General features: G+C 35.6%; 1 protein-coding gene across 29 annotated transcripts in view; it reads right to left on the reverse strand.

The window, feature by feature from the left end:
• Window positions 1–21,357, reverse strand: part of PPIP5K2 (diphosphoinositol pentakisphosphate kinase 2) — a 54,603-nt gene that overhangs the window by 15,786 nt on the left and 17,460 nt on the right. For 28 of the 29 annotated variants that reach the window (XR_002433291.1, XR_002433290.1, XR_002433287.1 and 25 more), the window contains exons 6-23: window positions 21,162–21,316; window positions 20,585–20,686; window positions 17,801–17,962; window positions 16,629–16,750; window positions 15,006–15,107; window positions 14,392–14,478; window positions 13,458–13,533; window positions 13,259–13,368; window positions 12,189–12,274; window positions 11,404–11,529; window positions 11,189–11,310; window positions 7,884–8,066; window positions 6,132–6,273; window positions 4,823–5,046; window positions 2,435–2,562; window positions 2,125–2,239; window positions 745–852; window positions 544–660 (exon numbers count right to left, since the gene is read on the reverse strand). Coding sequence is in view for 24 of the 29 variants with exons in the window: in XM_021380171.1 (XP_021235846.1) it covers window positions 544–660; window positions 745–852; window positions 2,125–2,239; window positions 2,435–2,562; window positions 4,823–5,046; window positions 6,132–6,273; window positions 7,884–8,066; window positions 11,189–11,310; window positions 11,404–11,529; window positions 12,189–12,274; window positions 13,259–13,368; window positions 13,458–13,533; window positions 14,392–14,478; window positions 15,006–15,107; window positions 16,629–16,750; window positions 17,801–17,962; window positions 20,585–20,686; window positions 21,162–21,316 (2,267 nt within the window). In the remaining 5 variants the exon portion in view is untranslated. The remainder of the gene's footprint in view (window positions 1–543; window positions 661–744; window positions 853–2,124; window positions 2,240–2,434; window positions 2,563–4,822; window positions 5,047–6,131; window positions 6,274–7,883; window positions 8,067–11,188; window positions 11,311–11,403; window positions 11,530–12,188; window positions 12,275–13,258; window positions 13,369–13,457; window positions 13,534–14,391; window positions 14,479–15,005; window positions 15,108–16,628; window positions 16,751–17,800; window positions 17,963–20,584; window positions 20,687–21,161; window positions 21,317–21,357) is intronic. The other variant, XM_021380193.1, reaches the window with a different exon arrangement.

Genomic DNA, 21,357 nt, shown 5'->3' on the forward strand with positions numbered 1-21,357 from the left:
GACTTTAATGATCCATGTGTATTTGCTCCTAATTAACCACTGCCTATACAGTGGGTTCCTAACTAGTCAAACTGTTCAGCCTACATATCCTACTTCAATTTTCTTCTTACACAGTAGGAAAATTCTAGCCTTATAAGTCAATAGCTGAATTCCAGCCTTTGCTTTCATTCATTCTCAGAAATCACGTGGTAATTCCACAGACCTACACATACAACTTTGAAAATATTAAGCAGTCTTAATCTATACAACAATCTATGTTTATAAGCATACTAAACTACCTTATTTTCTTAAATATTTCTTTCAGTTGCCAGAATATCATTGATGTGACACCAGCATTGCTACCACTTTTCTTACCAAGAGTACTTTGTATTCCTAGTTCAGTCTGGTAAAGCCATACAAGGCTCAAATTACCTATGTCGAGTCAAAGCGGACAAAAAAAAATTACACTTGTATTTTTAACCTAAAAATTTCCCACTGTTTATTTTAGTTATTTCTGCATCCAGAAAAATTAACTTTTGCTTGAAACAAAGGCCTAATTATTACCTCTCGGGAGGCAGGTCTGTATCCATATCCAGATGGTAAATTTTTATCTTCCTCACAGCCTTTGGCTCCTGGACTAAAGTGCAGCTCTACATGAAAACGTTCTTCTGAAGAAAGTTCCTGAAAAAAATGATAAATAGGTTTACACTTTAATACATAGCTTAGCACTACTCATTTCTGAAGACATTCATACATTTCAAATACCTTGTTTGGATCCTCGTAAAGCATGATAACAATCTGTGTCATGTAATTGAGTTCATTGACAACATTTAAGTAATCCATAGCTCGTTTCCACTGTTCGTCTTTTGTTTCCTTATGAACAGAAAAAAATATTAATATCTTGACAAATAAAAGCCAACAATTTTCTTTAGAAAGACTGATGATTTCCATTTTGAACCATTTAGATCATTTTTACATTAACAGCAGAAGTATGAAGCTCTTTTACAGCTAATGAAAAACTAAAGGTACATCTAGAAAAAGTGAATTAAAATTATGCATCAAATGAATAGAAAGTGGATTTATCCCACAGTATCTTTCAGGTTATTTTGTTAATAATGTTGCATGCTTTGTAAACAGAAGTGCCACTAAAATTTTGCTGGTGGGAATTTTTGATTTTGCAATAGTGTCGGTATATTGTGGGAAATGTTTCTAGGTATCTCTCTGGCAGTTAAACAGATAGAGAAGGCTTCCAAAATATAGAAGAAAAATAATAATCTCATTCTTAATTATTTAAAATGAATACTCATCTTTTTCATGCTCTAAAAAAATGTCCATGAATAATGAAAAACTGATACACATAGAAATTCATCTTAAAGGAAAGTAAAAAGTTTATAAGCCTAAAAGTACAAGTGTATCTGCTACAGCATGCCATAGAGGTTTATGAGTTTAACCAATGAGTTTACATAAGTAAACTCATTCTTACCAGAAAAAAGTATGCCAATACAGCCATTTCAGAAATTAGATTTAGATTTAGGTCAAGCTTAGAATCAGCTGTATAGGCCCTCTGGTGGTACCTCTGTCCTTTCCATGAGCTTATTTGGGTAACTGATGAATCTGAAAAATCAGTCTTTTTTTTTTTTTTTTTTTTTTAAAGTCTTTGGTTTACAAGCCAATTAGATGGAAAATAAAGCAGAACCTTTAAAGTATTATACAACAGTGCCAGGCAGAAAGGTCTTGACAATATGCCAATCACAAAAATGAGCCAATCCAAAAGTGAATTCAGAGACATCTGAACTGGAATTTGAAGGAAAAAAGAGTTGGAAAGGTGACAACAGAAGACAAAAAAAATGGGTTATCTGCCCTTTGCAAACCCTTTTGAGACCACAGTATCAGCTGTGTAACTGAACACACCAATGGAACCCAGCACTGATTTAAAAGAGTATGCTCTTTTCCAACAAATGATCACATTAGGAGTTTGAAATATGGCCCTGCATATATTCTAAGAAATCCAGTGTTTCAAAAAGTGTAACAACTTTCAAAGTCACTTAGGAAAATTAAACTTTCACTTACTACGGTTTCAGTAAACATTAGTTATTTTGGTTTCTCTTCAAATATCAGTTTTCACAGAAAAAGTGTTCAACTTACATCACATAAGGCACCGTAACGAAGGGTGGATAACAGGGAATGAACATGACTTTCGCTGGTGAAATACAGTCGTGTACGAACATGGCGTTCAGGGGACATAACACCCCTGGAGTAGCTTAAAAGAAAAAAAAACTTATTAGACCATAATGACATGTGGCCCTATTTTAGAATTAGCCACCAACTAATAAATAAATCATATATTTAAAATTACTCTGAACTAGTAAGATATTTCAAGTATGGAAGCTATGGAGCATATCCAGTAAGTCTTACAGGAATTAACATAACCAAATAAAAATATTAGAAGACTTACAGAGGGTGAAGCTTATTTACAGTGTCATCATCTTGAGTTCTCTGAAGGTCAGAACGGATTTTTCTAACTAGAGGAGTGCAGTAACCTTTGGCAATCTCTAGTTTCTCAGCCTTAGAAATACCATATTCCTACATAAGGAAAAAAAAGTCTTAAAATCCAGTTCAAGATTAACCTACCTTCTAATTCAAGGCTTGTATAACAAATTCACAGAATCACTGAATTATGGGGTTGGAAGGGACCTCCGGAGATCATCTAGTCCAACACCCTGCCAAAAGCAGCTTCCCTTGCACAGAAAAGTGTCCAGTGAGTTTTGATTATCTCCAGAGGAAGAGACTCCACAACTCCTCTGGGCAGCCTGTTCCAGTGCTCTGTCACCCTCACAATAAAGAAGTTTTTCCTCATTTTCAGTTTGTGCCCAATTTGTGTCCATTACACCTTGCCCTGTCCTTGGGCACCGTTGAAAAGAGCCTCGCTCCATCCACTTAACACCTGCACTTCAGATATTTATAAACAGCCTTCACAGATCTCTCAGTCATTTCTAAGAAGGGAGATGCTCCAGCTCCTTAATCATCTTTGTGGTCCTCCACTGGACTGTTTTTAGAAGTTCCCTTCTCTCTTGGACTGACGAGCCCAGAATGGGACACAGTACTCCAGATGTGGCCTCGGTAAGGCAGATCGGAGTGTAAGGATCACCTCCCTTGACCTGCTGGCCACACTCTTTTTAAAGCACCCCAGGATACCATTGGCCTTCTTGGCCACAAGGGCACACTGCTGGCTCACAGCCAACCTATTGTTCACCAGCACACCCAGGTGCTTCTCTGCAGATCTCCTTTCTAGCAGGTCAGCCCCTAACCTGTACCGATGTGTACAGTTATTTAATTAGCAACCTACTACTTCATTCTGACTGCAAACAGTTAAACAGTTCTGTTTAATGTCTTTATTACACCTGACCTACTTTAAGTTAGAAGAGGTTTGCTTTTTTCCTGTTTGAGATGACACAGAGAAACACTTCTTCATTAACCAGTTAAACCACAGAAGTGGATTTCCTGCCTAGTACAATCAGAAAAAGATGCGAAGATCATTTTCCCAAGCAAAAGATCTGGGGAATTATTCTTTAGACATGTACGGTGGATTTAATCTCTCTCTTTTTTTTTTTTCCAGTCAATGGAGACAGGCACATTACATATTTGATGTCTACTTTAGTCTGAGTTAAAACTTCTCACAGAGGATCTCCTATTTACCTCAAATAGCCCTAAAATGGTAGTTAAATACAACTGGAAGATATTATATCTGTTACGGTACTTACAATAGTAAAAAACATCATATTTCAGAAGCTTCTCAGTCTGCGCTACATATGGTATGAAAGTGTTGCATCATTTTGATGGATCTTTTGGTTTCACTAGAAAGCAGCACAGGTGCTTTCCCATATGGATTATGCAAGTTTGACAAGCTTTCTTTTATTTTCTTCCTTCCTTTTATTTTCAGTTACTCCTCCCTTGTACTCTATTCAAAATTAAGCTTAGCAGATCCACATAATACACATACTACACTTAGAATTATTTCTCTTTTCATCCTCCCTGCTGTCAGGCAGTTTGAGAAATGGGCAGGAAAAGAAGTTCTTTCACTTGCTCAAGAAAATGAGTAATACCTCCCTCTTACAGAGGTATATAATTTCAAAGACACAGGAAAAGAAGTTCTTTCACTTGCTCAAGAAAATGAGTAATACTTCCCTCTTACAGAGGTATATAATTTCAAAGACACTTCTGGACAGCTTTTGCATGTTCTGTCCTACACTACAATACAATTTTATTTCCTGTAGTCTATTTAGCGCTAATCTGAATTTAACAGAGTGCAGTACACAGAAGTTTAACTCGTACATCTGTCCTTAAATTCTGTGAAACTTAAAGAGTACATTTTTATCAAGGACTGGAAGTATTTTGAAGTAGTAGAAAAGTCTTTCTAAATGTAATTTAAGTAAATTAAAATTAGATAGATTAGGATTCAATGTCAGAATGCAGAAAGCCTGAAAATAAATTTGTTAAGAGCAGCAACAATTAAGTTAAATGTGTGATTCAAGAATACATAGTTGTTCACATGGGCTCCACTTACATCCATGGAGAATGTTTGAGACAAACCACATCACTTTAGTACATTGCAGTAGAGAAGGCAGACATGTTCACAGCTTAAATTGCCAGAAGAAAAAATCACTCTGACCACAATTCAATGAATTATGAATCAAATTTTTCCTCACACAAAATAATCTTACTGTGATCAGAAAATAAAATGTGAAGTTAAAGGGGCTTTTAATAGAAAAGGCAAAGTAACCATCTTACATACAGTCTGTTAAAACATGATAAAGTATTCTATTTCATAACTGAAAATGTTTACCTGAGGAATCACAATGTCAGCTAAAGCTTTTGAAAGCCTGTATAATTCCATTGTGTTTTCTAATTTTAAGGAGCCATTGTGCTGAACATCATATTTTATACAGTCGTAAATATCAGGAATTTTGCTAATATCGTATCTTCCATTCTTTGTTTTAAAGTCTTTTTCCAGCTTGGCCCACCTGCGCAGCATCAGTTCTAGTGTTTCACTGTGGTACAGCTGAATATCTGGATAAACAGTAAGTAATCAGGAGCATCCAAATAACAGAAAAAAGTTAATTATACGGTAATAGTAGTTGAAAGCAATTTTCAAGTATATTTAAAGGGGTAAAAGTAAATAACTATACTATTTCTGAGAGAACAGATGTGCATATGGTTAATTTTACTGCTGAAATCATCTAGTTACATCAAGACAGCAGAAGCATCCCTCTAGTACTGTACCACCAGCCCTTTAAACAAAGCTACAATGCAAAGAATAAAGTGTCCTACAAAATAGATTATATGGTAATTAAAAAAAAAAAAGAGTAAAATAAAACCCCACAGTTAGAAAATTCTAGGAGGGAGGAAGAGGAAGAAGACAACATCTCTGTTTCAGAACAGAATGCCAGTCCAATTTATTGCTCCCTTCCAAGTGTCAACAGTAAAAGACCGTCAGAAAGGATTAATTATCCTCGTTTGCAGGACAGGAGACTGGATCAGACAGACAAAAATGACTCATACTGTCTACAGGTGATACTTGCACAGTTCAATCTCAGAAGAGTAGTTGTTTGTACACAATGCACTGCAAAGAATACCAGATAACAAATATTCAAATATTTAGCTCATACAGAAAATGCAATGTGGTTGCTCCCAGCTTTAGTTTTCCTTTTTCGTTGGTTCAATACCATTAAAATAGAGCATAATTCTTTGCAGTACTTCTGTGCATTATGTGCAGGGAGTAATGCATCTTCAGCAAAGATATTTAAACATAAAAATGTACCTGTATAATTTAGCTTTTTTTTTTTTTTTTTTTTTACCATGTGCTCTGCCTATTTCTTCTGTGGACTGCTGAGTTACAAATTTCTATATCAAAATTTCTGTAAAAATGTGACAACTAGCCTGAATGCCACAAAGAGCTCTTACCTGCAATATGACCAGGTGTTCCTCCTGCTTTTTACTGTAAAATTATGTATATTGAAACAGATTGTGAAAATCCGTATGCCATCACCAAAAAAGTTCTTCTAAAAGCCAATTTACTGCAGAATGGTTATATTACAGTTCTCTCAAATGCAAACAAGAGAAACTATACACAGCTACAAAAAGCATTCAAATACCTGCAGACTTTGGTTCTTCCATTTTTTGCCTAATCTGAGAAGTCAAGCTCTGGATCAATGAGTAGACTTTGTCACATGTCTTAACAGGATTTTTAATAACCTGCATTGATTTTATCAATGAGATGCTTCCAGATGGAGTAAGCTGCAATTTGAGATAAACGTAAACTGATTAGATTTGAAAAAAACTACAGAAATAACATGGAAAGTACTAAAGATTCTAAGTATCAGATGAAAGGCATTGAAGCAGGTTGTTAATTTTTGAAACCATTTCTCAATTATCTACTCCCTTAGAGAAACTAAGAATCAAAAATATATTGAAAAGTAGTTTTACTAGAGATTCAAAGATGTCAAGAAATTAGGAGTAACCTCATACAGTAAATGAGCAGCTTCAAGAGTTCCTAAATCTCTTCTTTGTTCTAAGACATAGACAATTATAAGAAAATTCTTAGGATTCTTATGATTCTGTATATACTTAGCAACTTTCCATAACTTTTGTTCAACTAAATACTGTATTTAAAAGCTTAGTAAAAGATTTATGAGAAATTATAGTTAGGCTATGTACCTCAATAAAACCCATCTTGTTCTGTACTGTACCTTTGTTAACATTTCTAGAAGGAAGAATGAGACACCTGGAAAAAAAAACTGATTCTTCCTGGCTTAGCTTTCTGTTTGGATAGGATGTACCCCAACAAACATAGACAAAAAGAAACCCTTTAAAGCACAAATGTACTGCGAGATATTCTTTAGAGCAGTTCCTACCTCCCTATTATATCCATAGGAATAACTCTGGCATGGAGAAAGCAAAATATAACAAAACGAAACCAAAACCAAATTGTTTCTTCAGATTGCAGGTAAGTTAAAAAGAAAGAAAGGAAGAAAGAAAAAATGCAGAAGAGATACTATCATTTTATAATCTCAAACATTAGTCACTCTCAGTGACTATCTTAAAATAGAATGTACTATAATTTCAGTCATCTTTTAAATCCCACTATATACAGAGCAAAAAAGGGGAAAATAAATATTTGAAACCTTGTACCCTCTCACTTTTTCCAAGTACTGCAAAATCTATGGCTGGCAGTGCTTTGACTGATTCTTTTAATCTATATACTTAAGCAAGTCCAGAAAGAGTATACATATAGCTAGTAGAGTTATTTTTCAATAATTTGCTCCCAACACCGTTTAGAAAATAGCAGCTAAAACTTATAGAGACCACACTTGAGGTACTTTCATTTAAACCAGAAACAATCATGCAGTTTATACTATGTCAGCATTAACTATTTTATTATGCACAAGGTTATTATGATAATGAGACACTTCCTTTCACTAGTAAGGAAGTATTCTACTGATTTTCTTCCCCTTATTGCTTTTATAGTCAGAAAAAAAAGCCTTGTAGGATACCAGCACCTTGTAGGATACAGTATCACAAAGGTCAAAGCAAAGATTAGAAAAAAAGATAAAAATATAGTTTTATCCCTTGAATAATTAAAAAAAAAACTAAGTGAAAAAGATTTACTAATGTGGTTCCTATCATCAATTATATTTCTACTTTAAAGTTTGTTACTTCCGATTACTCAAGTTTCAGTAGCTCAAAATATCTAATACCACAATTGCTACAGCTTCCTTCTTAGATCAAATTATTTGCAAACACATACATGATTTTTCAAAAGACATACATAAAGCTGCTTGTTATTTTAATGTAAGTATTTACTTGTCTATTTATTTCATTTCACTGAAAACAACTTATGTTCTAACCTTGTCGTAGTCATCAGCAGTAAATTCTCTGTCTCTCTGGAGAATTTCATGGAGCCTTGCTTTAACACGATGCTGACAGCTGCTTAAAGAATCACTGTCACTGTCCAATAGACCATTCATATTAGCACTTTTTACCATCTGGACAAGAATAGGAGTCAGCTCGCCCTCTAAGGCCAGTAGTCCCTGAAGCAAATAATATAATTAATCAAGCAAACATGAGATAATAACAGTATTTTAAGAATAAGCAAACAAAAAACCCACTCAAAATACTAATTTAAACTCAAGACTATATTAGTTGCCTATAGCTTAGATACACAGAGACTTAGCATAAGAATGGTCTTCAAAGGCATTAGGACAGGGGTGAATGGATTGATAAGAGAGGGGAGAATGGTTTTAAACTAAAGGAAGGGAGATTTAGATTAGATGTCAGGGGGAAGTTTTTTACTGAGAGAGTGGTGAGGTGCTGGAACAAGCTGCCCAGACAGGTTGTGGATGCCCCGTCCCTGAAGGTGTTGAAGGCCAGGATGGGGCCCTGGGCAATCTGATCTAGTACTTGACCTAGTGGTTGGCAACCCTGCCTGTGGCAGAACGGCTGGAGCCTGACAATCCTTAAGGTCCCTACTAACCCAAGCCATTCTATGACTCCATTCTATGATTCTACGAAAGCACTGCCCTCATGTGTAGGACTGCTACAGTTTGTACAACAGCGATGGTGACATGCCCTTAGAGCATGACCCCCAGTGTGAGACCCTGGCATCTTGCAGGTGCCAAGAGTGCTCCTGGGAGGCCATAGGTATTCAGGTCTCAAGTTGCAGGGAGTGAACGGTGCAACAGCAACCTGACTTGTGGGGCACATGCTATGGCCCAGAAGACCAGATGAAGGAGCTATGGAAAGAGACTGAGCAGCATCTGGGAGGACACAGAGGACACACACAAGGCCTTTGCACAGATCCTACGGAGCCCATACCCTGTGTGGCATAGAAGGACAATAAAATTCTGTAGTTGAAAAAGAGGCAGATGGAGATGTACAAAATGGAGAAGGCTAGAAACTTTTGTGACTCTTCTGGCAAGAGAAGGGCTCTGAGATAAGTACGGAAATGGAGTGGTGTTCCCCTCAAATCTGCTGACTGAGGAGAAAGCACGACAGATGGCTATTCATGTGAAATACCTGTGCACCAACACATGCAGCATGGAAACAAACGGGGAACAGAAATTCTGAACATTTGCAGAGGTTTAATTTTACAAAGATTACAGGGACAGAGGAACAGCTCACACGAGTGGAACTTTGCTACATTTACAGGAAGGTATGGAAGAAGAACTGGATTCTGCATAAAAGAGTGACTTGACCTTTGGGAGCTTTGCTTTCAAATCAGTTAACAAGTCAGTTGAGACGTTCCATGTAAGGATGAAAGGACAGATACATGGTAATATCAAGGCAAGCCTCTGCTACAGAACAGCCCACTAAAAGAGGAAGCTAAGAATGTCTCCGGATTTCATGCCTTTTTTAATACTTAATTCCGGACACCTCATGCATGGGCAATATTGCATGTGACAAGAGTCCCAGATTTCTGAAGAAAATCCAGGACAATTCTTTGGCACAGGACACTGATTAACTATCTAGCTGAGACATTTTCCTGGAGCTGTTTCTCAGAAAGTGTCAGGAATGTGAAGTTCAATGGCAGCCTTGGCAAAAGAAACCACGATACTGTGACAAATTCTCAGAGAAGAAGAAGAAAAATCATTGTATCAGAGGTCCTGCAAATGATGATACTCTGGCTTTTCATGCAATCCCAGGGAAGAGTGTTCTGAAGGGCAAAGGAGCGCAGGACAGCTGTCCCTAAGGACAAAATCCTCAAAACACAAAAGCAGTCCAACCTGAGATGTGGAAAGTCATGTATAAAGTCAGCATGGATTTAAAAGGAACACACGGAAGGTAAAGGTAGGGATGGGCTACCCAGAAGGAACAGAGAAACTACCTGAGAATGAAGGAGTAGAATTAAAAGCTTGGAGAGGCTGTGGAATCTACATTCCTGTAGATGCTCAGAACTTGACTGGATACAGTTGTAGGTGACCTCATTCAGGCTGGCCCTGTGCTCTCTGGAGCTGAACTACATGGCCTACAGAGACTCCCTCTCACCTAATTCACTCTTTAACTCTGTATTAATGAAAATCATCACCTAAAGAAGTCTTTATGTAGCACTTGCTCTGAGTTCTCTCAGACAATTCAAGATCTGTATCACTGCAAGAAGGAAGTGAATAAAATTATTAACAGTGAAAGTATTACACATGAGAAAGGCTACTTCGGAAGAGGAGAGAAAAAGGAATTTGCCTAGAATGAAGAGGGGTAAAGGAACACTTTGGCAAACACTGGAGATGTAGGAAGTTCTGAACTCTGGTTTCTATTAGTAGTTGCTATAAATTCACATTTGTAGTCAAAAATGAGTTAGTGTTTCTTAAAACCTCCATAAAATGTTTACTTCACATTTAAAAAAACAAATAATATCTCTGATATATCAAGACGTGGTTTTGCCACTATATGTTACTTATTCAAGAGTTATTTTGACACGTCAAAAATTAAAAAGTATCCTTTTAACTTTCAAATAAATTATTTCAACTGGTGGAAAACAAACACACACACACAAAAACAACAACAAGAAAACCCAAACCAAATTAATCTTTAGTTTTCACAATTTCTCACTGAAATATTTTCAGAGGAGTTTATTAATTCTGTATTTCTGATAGCTTCAAACCCTCTCACTTCCTCTTTAAGATTATTAGTCAGTACAAGAAAGGTGGTTTCCATGAAAATATTGCTTTCTACACCCCAGGTCTTTCCGTTTAATTCACTGAGTCAACTGAAAATCACAATTTTTGCTCATGGAAAATAAATGTATTAAGTTAGTTATAATGTCTGTGCTCTTACCCATCACTCATACAATTTGTCAAAGAAATCTGACAAAATTTCATGAACATTTCAGAAAGTAAGCCCTAAACAAATAAGAAAGATGCAAACTAAAAATGCTTCTGTTTTGTTTCTTTTATTTTGATTTTGAGGACTATAGCATACTGCTATGACTGTGAAATGAAAACCTGTCTGCAATGGCTTAAGGAACTTCAAAGCATGGCACATTAACTGAAAACCTTCCTGCATATCACTAAATAATCTTTGAGAATACCTTCTTTTTTAAAAAAAAACAACACAGCCTCTGTGTGTATAATAAACCACAAATCTCCACAAATTTTTAGAAGAAATAAGCTAGAAAATTTCAGAATTTTATAATTGAAAATAGAATTTGGTGCAGTACCTTTGCAAATGCTGCTGCAGTCATCTGAACTCGTCCCTCATCAGAAGCGTAGATTTTGAGATCATGTCGGTAAGTGCTATGCAATCTAAGTAAACCACATCCAGGAAATCCAGCATAATCTCCTACCAAACAAACATTTTGCTCAGATTCTCATTTTGCGCTTTATTACCTTCAAAAGGGATTTATGCCATTCAGCACTTTTTTTTTTTTTTTACCTTGTCCACCTGGATACATACACCTGAATGCCCTTCCAAGCTCCTCTGCTTGAACCCTGCCTGCAGGGGTCAGTTCTCCTCCCCATTTTAGAACCAGCAGGAGGGATGGCTCATTTCTCCTGTTATCTAATTGTACACAGAGAGAGGAGTTTAGTAGAGAAGTATACTGTAAATATATATTTTTTTGCACATAAACAAAAATACTGGAACTATGAAGGCTGATAAAGTGCTTCTTTGACATTAGGAATCCTTAATAGCTTTCTAACACTAAGAAAATACTGAACCAGAGAACTAAAAAGGCACTTAAACAGATAAATCTGAAATAATTATATTCTACAGAAAAAAATAAGTGACAAATACTGAGTAAGAAACCTAAAACAAATATTGAGTCAAAAAAATTAGAAAAAAAAAAGGATTTTAAATACTCAGGGTTATTTCAGTTAATGACCATGGAACAAAGATCAGAAAAAGCTTAGAAACATTTTAAAGACAGCAGTAAATGACAAGCAGGATTTTCTCATCTTTCTCCCAATACACCATTTTTGGTGAATCACTGAAACTTCTTTCCCCATTTTCAGTTACAAAAAAATAGTGTTGTAATGCAAATTTACAAATAATTTTAGGGTACGATTCAGTAGATTAAGAGACTGCTGAGTATTTGCCATCAACACAAACATTCATTCAAATCAACATACTGCTTCTTCTTAATATGTGTTATGCCACTGGTCCTTTAATATGTAAATATACATGTTCCTAAGTGAATATACAGGAAAGTAATACTACACCTTCCTCTTCACTGGAAGTCTTTGGGCAACCATGAGGAAGATATGTTAACTGAACTTTGCGATTTATGCCTGAAAAATGCCCATACCTGAAGAAGGAACAGGGGGAGGTGAGAAAGAAAAAGAGAAAAAAAATTAAAATGTTTTCCTGTACATACCCAAACTTACTATGCTCTTGAAACAGAATATAATACAACTACGTTGGTCATTCATTTGAGCATTTGACCACCATTTAGCAATGCAGTCTTAAATCAAGCCTTACTCATGAAGCACATAAAACTACATACATAACAAACATTCTGTGATGAAACATTTCCAGATATTATTATACACTACTTATTTTCCACACGCCGAGCATAAAACAAAAAAAAAACTGCCTTTACATTTGCAGGTTGCATGAGCAGTTTACAACTACAAGAGCTATCAGCACCCAGAATCTGATCTGGCAGTGCAGATGGTCACAGTTTTGCCAGCCAGTGAAGATCTCAAGTAAAACTTGAGAACTTTTAAGTAATCTTCATAAATTTCAAGAATAATTGTATTTGCCTCAATTTCTAAAAATTAAAGTTATCATGCCAAGTCCTGAGACCTCAGAATATTAAAAAACCTTAAACCCTTCTTTTTTTCCTTCCACTGAATACATCAGGTTTCATATGCAAAGCTTTGTTTGGAATCCTCAGTTTGCTGTACAAAATGAAAGTTCCTACAGGCTCCATGAGACTTCATTATGTCACTCACGGCTAAGAGGCAAACCCTACACTCAAGTCCTTAAGCATGCAAACAAAAAAAAAAAGAGCAAAAAAAGTAACTCTTTCAAGTAGAAAGCATACTGAGACAATACAGAGATTAAACAGTAAGTTCCATTAAAAAGATAATGAGAAAACAGAGAGGGCTCAGTCTCCTTCACAATGTCAAACATGACATCCTTTCTTGTTCTTTGAGCAAGACCCACCTGTTCCAATTAATATATCCTTACATAGTTGATAATCATTGCAACTGAGAAATAACTGGTCAAACAGATCAAAATAACAGGTATGTCTTTGTTGCTATGAAGACTGCAAACAGATACTTACATTTCTAACACAGTCTTTAGCTGTTCCAGCTTTGCTTTACTTTCCTCAATTTCAGAATCGTTGTTTTGCCCAAGTTCTACAAGGAGTTGCCTTGCTATATCAAGCACTTCCTAAAGAAAGCAAACACAGGACTAATTTAAAATATATTATTTTCTATTTGTTGTAAAACACTAGAGCAAAAAAATAGAGACAAACTTGCCTGCAGCTGTTTTGGTTTTTTCAGTTTTAATTTTCCAGATTTATATCCATCACATTTTTCAAAGAGATCAAAAAATCTTTAGGAGAAAGAATATACATATACATTTAATAAGCTAAAATATTAGTCACATAGCTTTTAAACCTAAAACCTAAAAATAGTAACTTCACGTAACTTGAAAAGCATATTAAAATCTGAACTCCAGAGCTCAAGCAATCCTTCATTCAAATCTCATTTCTCAAGGAAGTCCTCAATAGTTTAGAGAAATTTGAGTACAAAAACATTCTCTTACTGACTTGCTAAGTGTGAAATACAAAAAGGGAAGAATATACAGCTGTCCTTAGCATTCTAGAAAATCCTCAAGAGAAGTAGGGACTATAAATACCAAATTAATATATATATATTTTTAATGTATATTTACAGCGGGTATCTGTGAATACACAAGATACTGAAACTGCACCTAATTCCAGGCACTTTGTGAATGCTAACATAAAAAGGGTATCTACCAGAAATACACAGTAATCAGACTTTGACAAAATTAAGAGACAAAAAAAGTGGTACAGCAAGAAAGTAAGTCACACAAGAACCATACAATAAAAACAAAGTCACCATACAATTAAAACAAAGTCAGAGGTCAAAGTCATATGGGGAACCAGAAATATTCTCTACTGATTATTCATAAAGAAACGTAAAGAAATAAATGTATTTTCATTAAAGTCAAACGGGACTGTTTACAAAGCGCATCATGCAATGAAGGAAGTCTGAAAAACTAATTTGACAGTCCTCTTAGAAAGAGGTGCATGCTTGTTAATTAGCTAGAAAGACAACAGCTACATTTAAAAGAAAAAATAAAGAATATATTGTATGATGGACTTTCTGCTTAATTCATTGCTTGCACATCCCCAAGAAATGAGGTTTTTATCAAAGTTCAACTTACTTCTGATGTTTTACTTCCATTTTCATTTTTTGTTTTGGTGTTCGGTCTCCATGACGTATTACAGCTATAACACACCTAAGCTCCATCCTGCAATGTTTCACAATTTTATAAATGGAATTTTTATTTATTATTAAAACCACTACGAATCAGAACAACTGACAAAGTTGTCATTATCTGACATGACTACAAAAGTGAAAGAAGGATATGCAAGAATATAATGTTAACCAAAAGCAATGTGAAGTATAAAACATACATACTGATTTTAAGACTAGTAACTACTTGGGTAATATTTTAAAATGATTTTGAGGTTCATTAAATGAGAGAGCATGTTTATTAGAAGTGCATATTAAGCTGGTGCTGGAAAAATGATTAGCAGTGAAGGAAGCTATGCACAGAAGATGCTACACTTGAAAATCTGCTGTTCTATACTCAGCTTGACTAAGGATCAGAAATTCTGATTGCTGGCATAGCAATTGTGATTCCTTCCTTGTTTTCATCACACAAAACAAGCGTTCATAGGCCAAAATAGGTACACCTTGTGAAGAGAAAAAACAATGCACACAAAAGTTATGCTAGGATTTTCCAGAATTCAGATGTAGCTACTATTCTCTTACATTGTTCCAGAGGTGGTTGGCACAATAGGGATGTCTTCCGCTTCCAGAGGAATTGACCATGGTATCTGAAACTGGGGAGCAAGTTCTCTCATTATGATATTTCTACAGAAGAGTTAAAAAGAAAAAAAAAGTTTAGAGCAAATCTTGTAAAACACATACACACTCCAAACAAAATATATTTATGCACATGCACTTTTATCTATGTACTTTTAGAGTACTTGTGACAGCATGTATCTATTTGAGAGAGAAAAATAAGTATTTTTCTTCTAATTTTACACACACAAAAAAGTACTTACAGAACAATTTAAAGCTACTACAACTGCAACAGAGCTAATACTAGACTAACAGCACAGGATACTTAAGAAATATCAGTCTTTGAATTCCAGTTCCTAAAATTGTTCCTTGGAAACAGTTTGGTATGGTTCATTTAAATATTCAGATATCCAACTCCATTATCAAACTGAAAGTCCCTGAAAAGCAGCAAGCCATGCTAATCAGAGTTACTCATAGCTTTAGTGGTAATTTCATTTCTCAGAAAGTTTGCTGGTAAAACTGGAAAAAATGTGGATAACCTAACTACAAGCTTTCACATGCAGAAGCTTATTATATCTTACTAATGTTCTATTTCTGAGTATTTTATCAACTACACTGAATTCAAATTAATATCTACATTGAAAAGCAGTAGCATCAAGAAAAAAATGTGCATCTTGAATTAGCACTACTCAAGTTTTCATTTATAAAAAGCTAGAAAAATAAAAGCTGCTGTTTTGTACTACGTGTACTATATTGTACTACGTTGCAGCATGAGGAAAAAATGGTAAGATTGCTTTTTTCAGAAAATTCAAGATCTAAAGCAACTTAAGAGAACTCAAAATCAGTCTTAGAATTCTAACTCTAACTCAAGAAATGACCTAAGACAAGAAGACTACAATCATTAACTATGATTTTACCTTACCTCTTCCTCAATTTTGATATGATGCCAGATCATCTGATAATGCAGAAAGGTCATGCTATGTCTTATCAGTGCAATCTTACCATGAAAGCAATTTAAGTGGGGAAAATGGGATCAGTCCCATTTGAAGCTAACATTTCACTGGTATAAAGTTCAGTACAACTCTGCATGACCTGCTATTCTGCCTCCTTTTGCCCTCAGTGCAACAGAGGAAATGTGATATGATAGAAGAGGTCTTGATAATACATCGGCTTGGATATAACGGTATGAAATACTAAGTACATGTCAGCTTCAGGTCAAGGACAACATACATCAATTTGCGCACATACTAAATAGCAACACGCATAATCGTCCCATGGTACTTCTCTACTTGAAAAAAATCTCAACTACCTTTAAAAATTTAATCCCTTCACAGTACTTAGTTAGCTTCCAGCACCTGAAGAACACTCAGATGTTTTAGATGATTTTAGGAATAAGGAATAATTTATGATTTATTTATGAATTTACAGTTCTTAGTACTTCTTTAATACTTATTTGAAATCTTACCTATTTCATTAAACATTTAATTTTAAATATTTATTTAGGAAAAAGGAGAAAGTAGTATATAATCTATAGTTACATGCAACAGAATGAATAGGCAAAACTCATGAAGTAAATCAATAAACTCTTACCCCAATATCTTAGCACAATCATCATAGTATTTCATGGAGTTTTTCACAAAACTGAAGCCGTTCACATCACAGACATATGACTGTCCATTAGCACGCAGCAAATCAAAGCCACAAACTGTTTGCTGTTTTTAAGAATAAAAGTTCAAGTCACTGATCACTTTCCTTAAGTTTTCTTATTTTATACTTAAAATTTTTTCCAGTCCCATGTTAGGCTCACTCATTATGTAAGCATCTTCCTACCTGTTAACTTTGTACCCCCAACTTGATTTAAACTTTCCTATACAACCCCAGCAGAATCAGTATTATCCATCAAGTTCACATACACACAAGCTTAGCCTTCAAAACATATAGCTTAGGCAATGATAGACTTACAAATTCCCATTCAGATGGTGGAGTTTCCCCTCACACACTTTTTTATGAGTGGTAGGCAAGAAATGATAAAACATTAATAAAGACATTTTTGTCCAAATTTAAATTTGATAGGATAATCTTGATATAGACTTACTACTGATACTGTTAGTAAAAGATATTAAATACAATTTCAAAGGCTGCTTTGCTAGGTAACCACTTGTCCACACTCTCTAGCATACTATCATGTTTGCACACACTTTATGAGACAGACTGAAAGACAACTTTTCCAAAAGAAGTCTGAAAAGGATGTAAGGGACTGAATGAGGTTTTAACACAGGAAACTTAGAACTATACAAAAATGGAATCTATCAAACACTTTGAATAAAGAAAAGCTAGCCATTTAAATACCAAATTAATGTTTATTGAGGCCCAGCGTAAACACTAGTTAACAAGAGTTGCAAAAACTTGACTACTGAAGTTGCACTTCCCTAATTAGAAACCACAAACATGGTTATGGATAGAACAGATACACTGTGGACTAGCAAAGCAAAAGAGTAAGGAAACATGTAGGAAACTCATGCAACATAAGCAACAAATCCAGAACTTCTCACTGCAATTAAAGATTTTTTTACATTAAAGAAACATCAATGTGGTAGTTCAACTTTTCATCCTTTGCTCAAAATGTACAACATACTCTATCAGGGGCACAGAACCTACAGCATCACTGCTAGCTCCTGACATCTAAACTCTACAGAAGTTTCAGGTAGTAAATAATTAACTAGCATTAAACGTTTGATCAGATAGGAAAGTAATCAGCTTACCTTAAAGGCAAGGCATACTTTCCAAGCAATTAATTTCTCCCTTGCATTCAGGATGACTGGATACCTCACTTCTTTTCCTTCGCTATCCCGTTCTACCTTGCCGTCGAGAGCAGGAGACTTCCGTGCTTCAGCATGAGCATAGTCAGGACCTACTGTGTACACCTTTATTAAAAAAGAAGAGCTCTTGATTCAGTGTAATTAAGTTACATTATACTTATCCATACATCCTTCTAAATTTATCTCAAATGTGGTAACTGCTGCAATCACACTGCACAATCTGTTCTAGATGTCTCTGTTTGCACATGGGGTTTGGACCAGATGACCTTCAGAGGCCCCATGCAACCTTAAACATTCTATGATTCCGTGAAGATACTAGCAGTTGTTATCATTCATAATTCTGAAGTACCCTTCTCAGTGGTATGGCATTCAGAGAGCACCCATTATTTAGTGGCCACTGAGGATGAAGTTGGAGCACGTCTTTAGATGTAAATATTTACATGTAAATAAAACATAAAACTTGATGAACAAAAATTAATTCTTCAATTACGGCAATGCAAAGAATAATGTTTTCCTCTCCAAAACATCTGCAGTACTTGGAAAACAGGTTAACTCAAGAACAGTTTGAGCTTACCTGATTATAGAAACCTGGCTGCAGGACTAAATGATTACTTAAAAAGTACTTTCATATCTTAGGTAAGACTGAACAAAGCGACAGTCTGCCCAGTTTTAACATTACAAGAAAGGAGCTTCAGAGAATGATTGTGCTACCTGCTCTGCTACAGTTTTAATACTCACTGCAAGCAAATAGTGGGGCCTGTGCATTACGAGACTCGTCAACAGCTCTCAGTAAATGGGATACTGTCACTTTACTTGAAAACAAGACTGTTAAGCTTTGAGATAAAGAAGTACTCAGGTAAAACAGATGACTGCAAATACTACCAAACATTATAATTGTTCTCGAACAAAACTGAAGAAAGCTGTCATGAGAACTGCCATATTCTTTTGATAACTTCTTAGTTCTTATGAAGTAGAATAATGGCCTGGTTTAGACAAAGAAACTGCACTAGTTGTGACTATCTTTCTGCATGAAGGTTAGAAGCCGAAGCTGACAACATCCCTTCCATGTAATGCCTTCAACAATATGAGATTATATAGTGATATTGAGAGTATACTAAATATGGCTACTCTCTAACGAGTTTGCCTTTCTTGTTCGATTTAAGGGAACAGCAATAGGCACTTATGCTTCTCGAGACAGCTCTCAGATGCAAACATCCTGCAGGACATCATTTCAAAAAGAGATGGTAACAGAAGTGTCTTAGACAGTGATTTTAAGGCATGGCATATTATCAATATCCTTGAATGTGAATCTCCTGTTTGAATGACAAACACAATACTTCAGCTGCTAACAAGCTGAGATTAGAAGACGGACAAGAAATGTCTGAAATGAGCTTGGTAAAACTGTGTAGTGTAAAGCTGACGGTCTTGTTATTCAAAGAAAATCATTATTCATATGGGGTGTTCAAGTCTACAGATGCTGTTTGATGTCTACCATTTAATAACAGTCAAAATAAGCCACATCCTCAAGTCATACGCATCTCTTCAGGTTGCTGTAAACTTTTCTCTTTGGAAACAGATCGTAAAACTCTTACATAGACTCAGATTAAACTAGCATAAAGTGTTCCACACGAAAATAATATGAACAGTAAGCAGAACATCTTTAAGAAGGGGGGAATTTGCCTGTGAACACAAAATCGGCATTCCCTTCATGAATCTCCAGGTGGAAGAAGCTGACTGCAATTTCTCAATTCCTCATACACTCTGACTTCCACTCTTTGTCTAAACATGGTGATCTCTCACGTACATGGTAAAACACTCACTATGCTTGTTCAGTGCTGGGCTTAAAATAGCCAGAACTAACACAAAATGGGCAAAGTGGTAGCACCTGTGCTATTACTGCTCTATTTTATCACTCTTTTATGATGCCTAATCTTTATATCTGTTAAAAAAAAATAAATAAAGGAGTGAAAGTAATAATAATAAAAGGAGTAAAAATAAACAGGCACAACTCATTATTTTTCCAACTTCATATCATTTTATTTAATAACTTTTAATTATTAATTAGAATACCTTATTTGGTAAAATGTATCTCAGCTACAGATTTTTTTTAAAACATTTAGACGAAACATCTAGACAGTATTTATCAGTATACACACAGAAAAGTATATACAGTTCTAACGCTAACACAAAAAAGACAAAGTGTCATGTAATGAGCTGTATGGAAGAATAGAGATCATGGCCTGGACAGGTGACCAACCCACAAGAAAGGACTTGTGTTAGCTTGGGAACACAAGTAAACTGTCTCTAGCTATATGGCCATGGTGCTAAGAGGTGGTGTGGGCATACTGCAGGTCTGCCACCACCAGTATCTGCTAGGGGAAACCCCAGGGCGGACACTCTACCTGCCAGCCACCTCCACTAACACGAGTAACTCTCAATTAAACTGATGAATGTTAATTTGCCTCCACATGCTTTCTTTGGGATCTGTAAACCTTTTGCAGAAGTGCTGGCGCTTCTGCATTACATAAGCCTCCTGCACCAGATTCCAACGACGTAAGCCAACTTCTCTATAAGTACTGTGTTTAACTAGATAAAACTGTCATTCTTTTCTTATGAACTATACCAAAACATAATTAAAATTAATCCTCAACACAGTGATTTCCTTTTATCTTTAAAACTGAGAAATTCTTGGAGTACTCGATTGTTCTACATATACAGTTATCATACCTTCACATCTGTGCCATCCGTAGGCATAAATTCCTCATAAATATAGGAGCCTGTTTTTCTCACACTGCTTTCAGGGGAATAAACACTGCTTCTGCTGCCAATCTGAAAAAAAAATTTTTCTATTAATAAGCTCAAAGGCTACTGAGAAATTGTAAAGCTCCTTAAAATAACAAACCTATACTGGGAAAACATTTCCTGTACCAAGCATAGCAAGTAGGTTTCGATCATACCCAAATGCACTGATAGTGTACGTTTCCTCTATCTGTAAAAATTAGCACCTGCTGAATGTCTACTGAAAAAAACAGGGGTCTTCCGTCAGCCTATAAGTTTTCTTGGAATGCATTTATCTGATCTGCTGCCACTCCTTTACTGGCAGGTCATGCTCAGCAATTCTGCTGGACATCTACAACTTAAATAAAAACAAAACAAAACAAAAAGGAGGGCTGGGGGAGGGAAGCTACACTAGCTATCAAATTCAACATCAATTAATTTCACCTTTTTTATGGTCATTAAAACATATCCAAGAATAGTCACTTAGCATGATGGAATTTCCATTGTTTTAGCATACTATCCTCACCTTTCGAAAAAGCCTCTGGCTTCCACCCCCAGCAGATGTTGGGTAATAAATGTAAACATTGTGGTCCTCAGCACTAACTGGTTTTTCTACAAAAGGCTTTTGGAAAATTTCCCCATTCACTTCCACATGATCTTCTCCTTCAATCAAGTTGCATTCTGAAGAAACAATGCAAACAACAGATGTAATAATATTTTCA

This window comes from Numida meleagris, chromosome Z (genome assembly GCF_002078875.1).
Source record: "Numida meleagris isolate 19003 breed g44 Domestic line chromosome Z, NumMel1.0, whole genome shotgun sequence".
NCBI lineage: Eukaryota > Metazoa > Chordata > Aves > Galliformes > Numididae > Numida > Numida meleagris.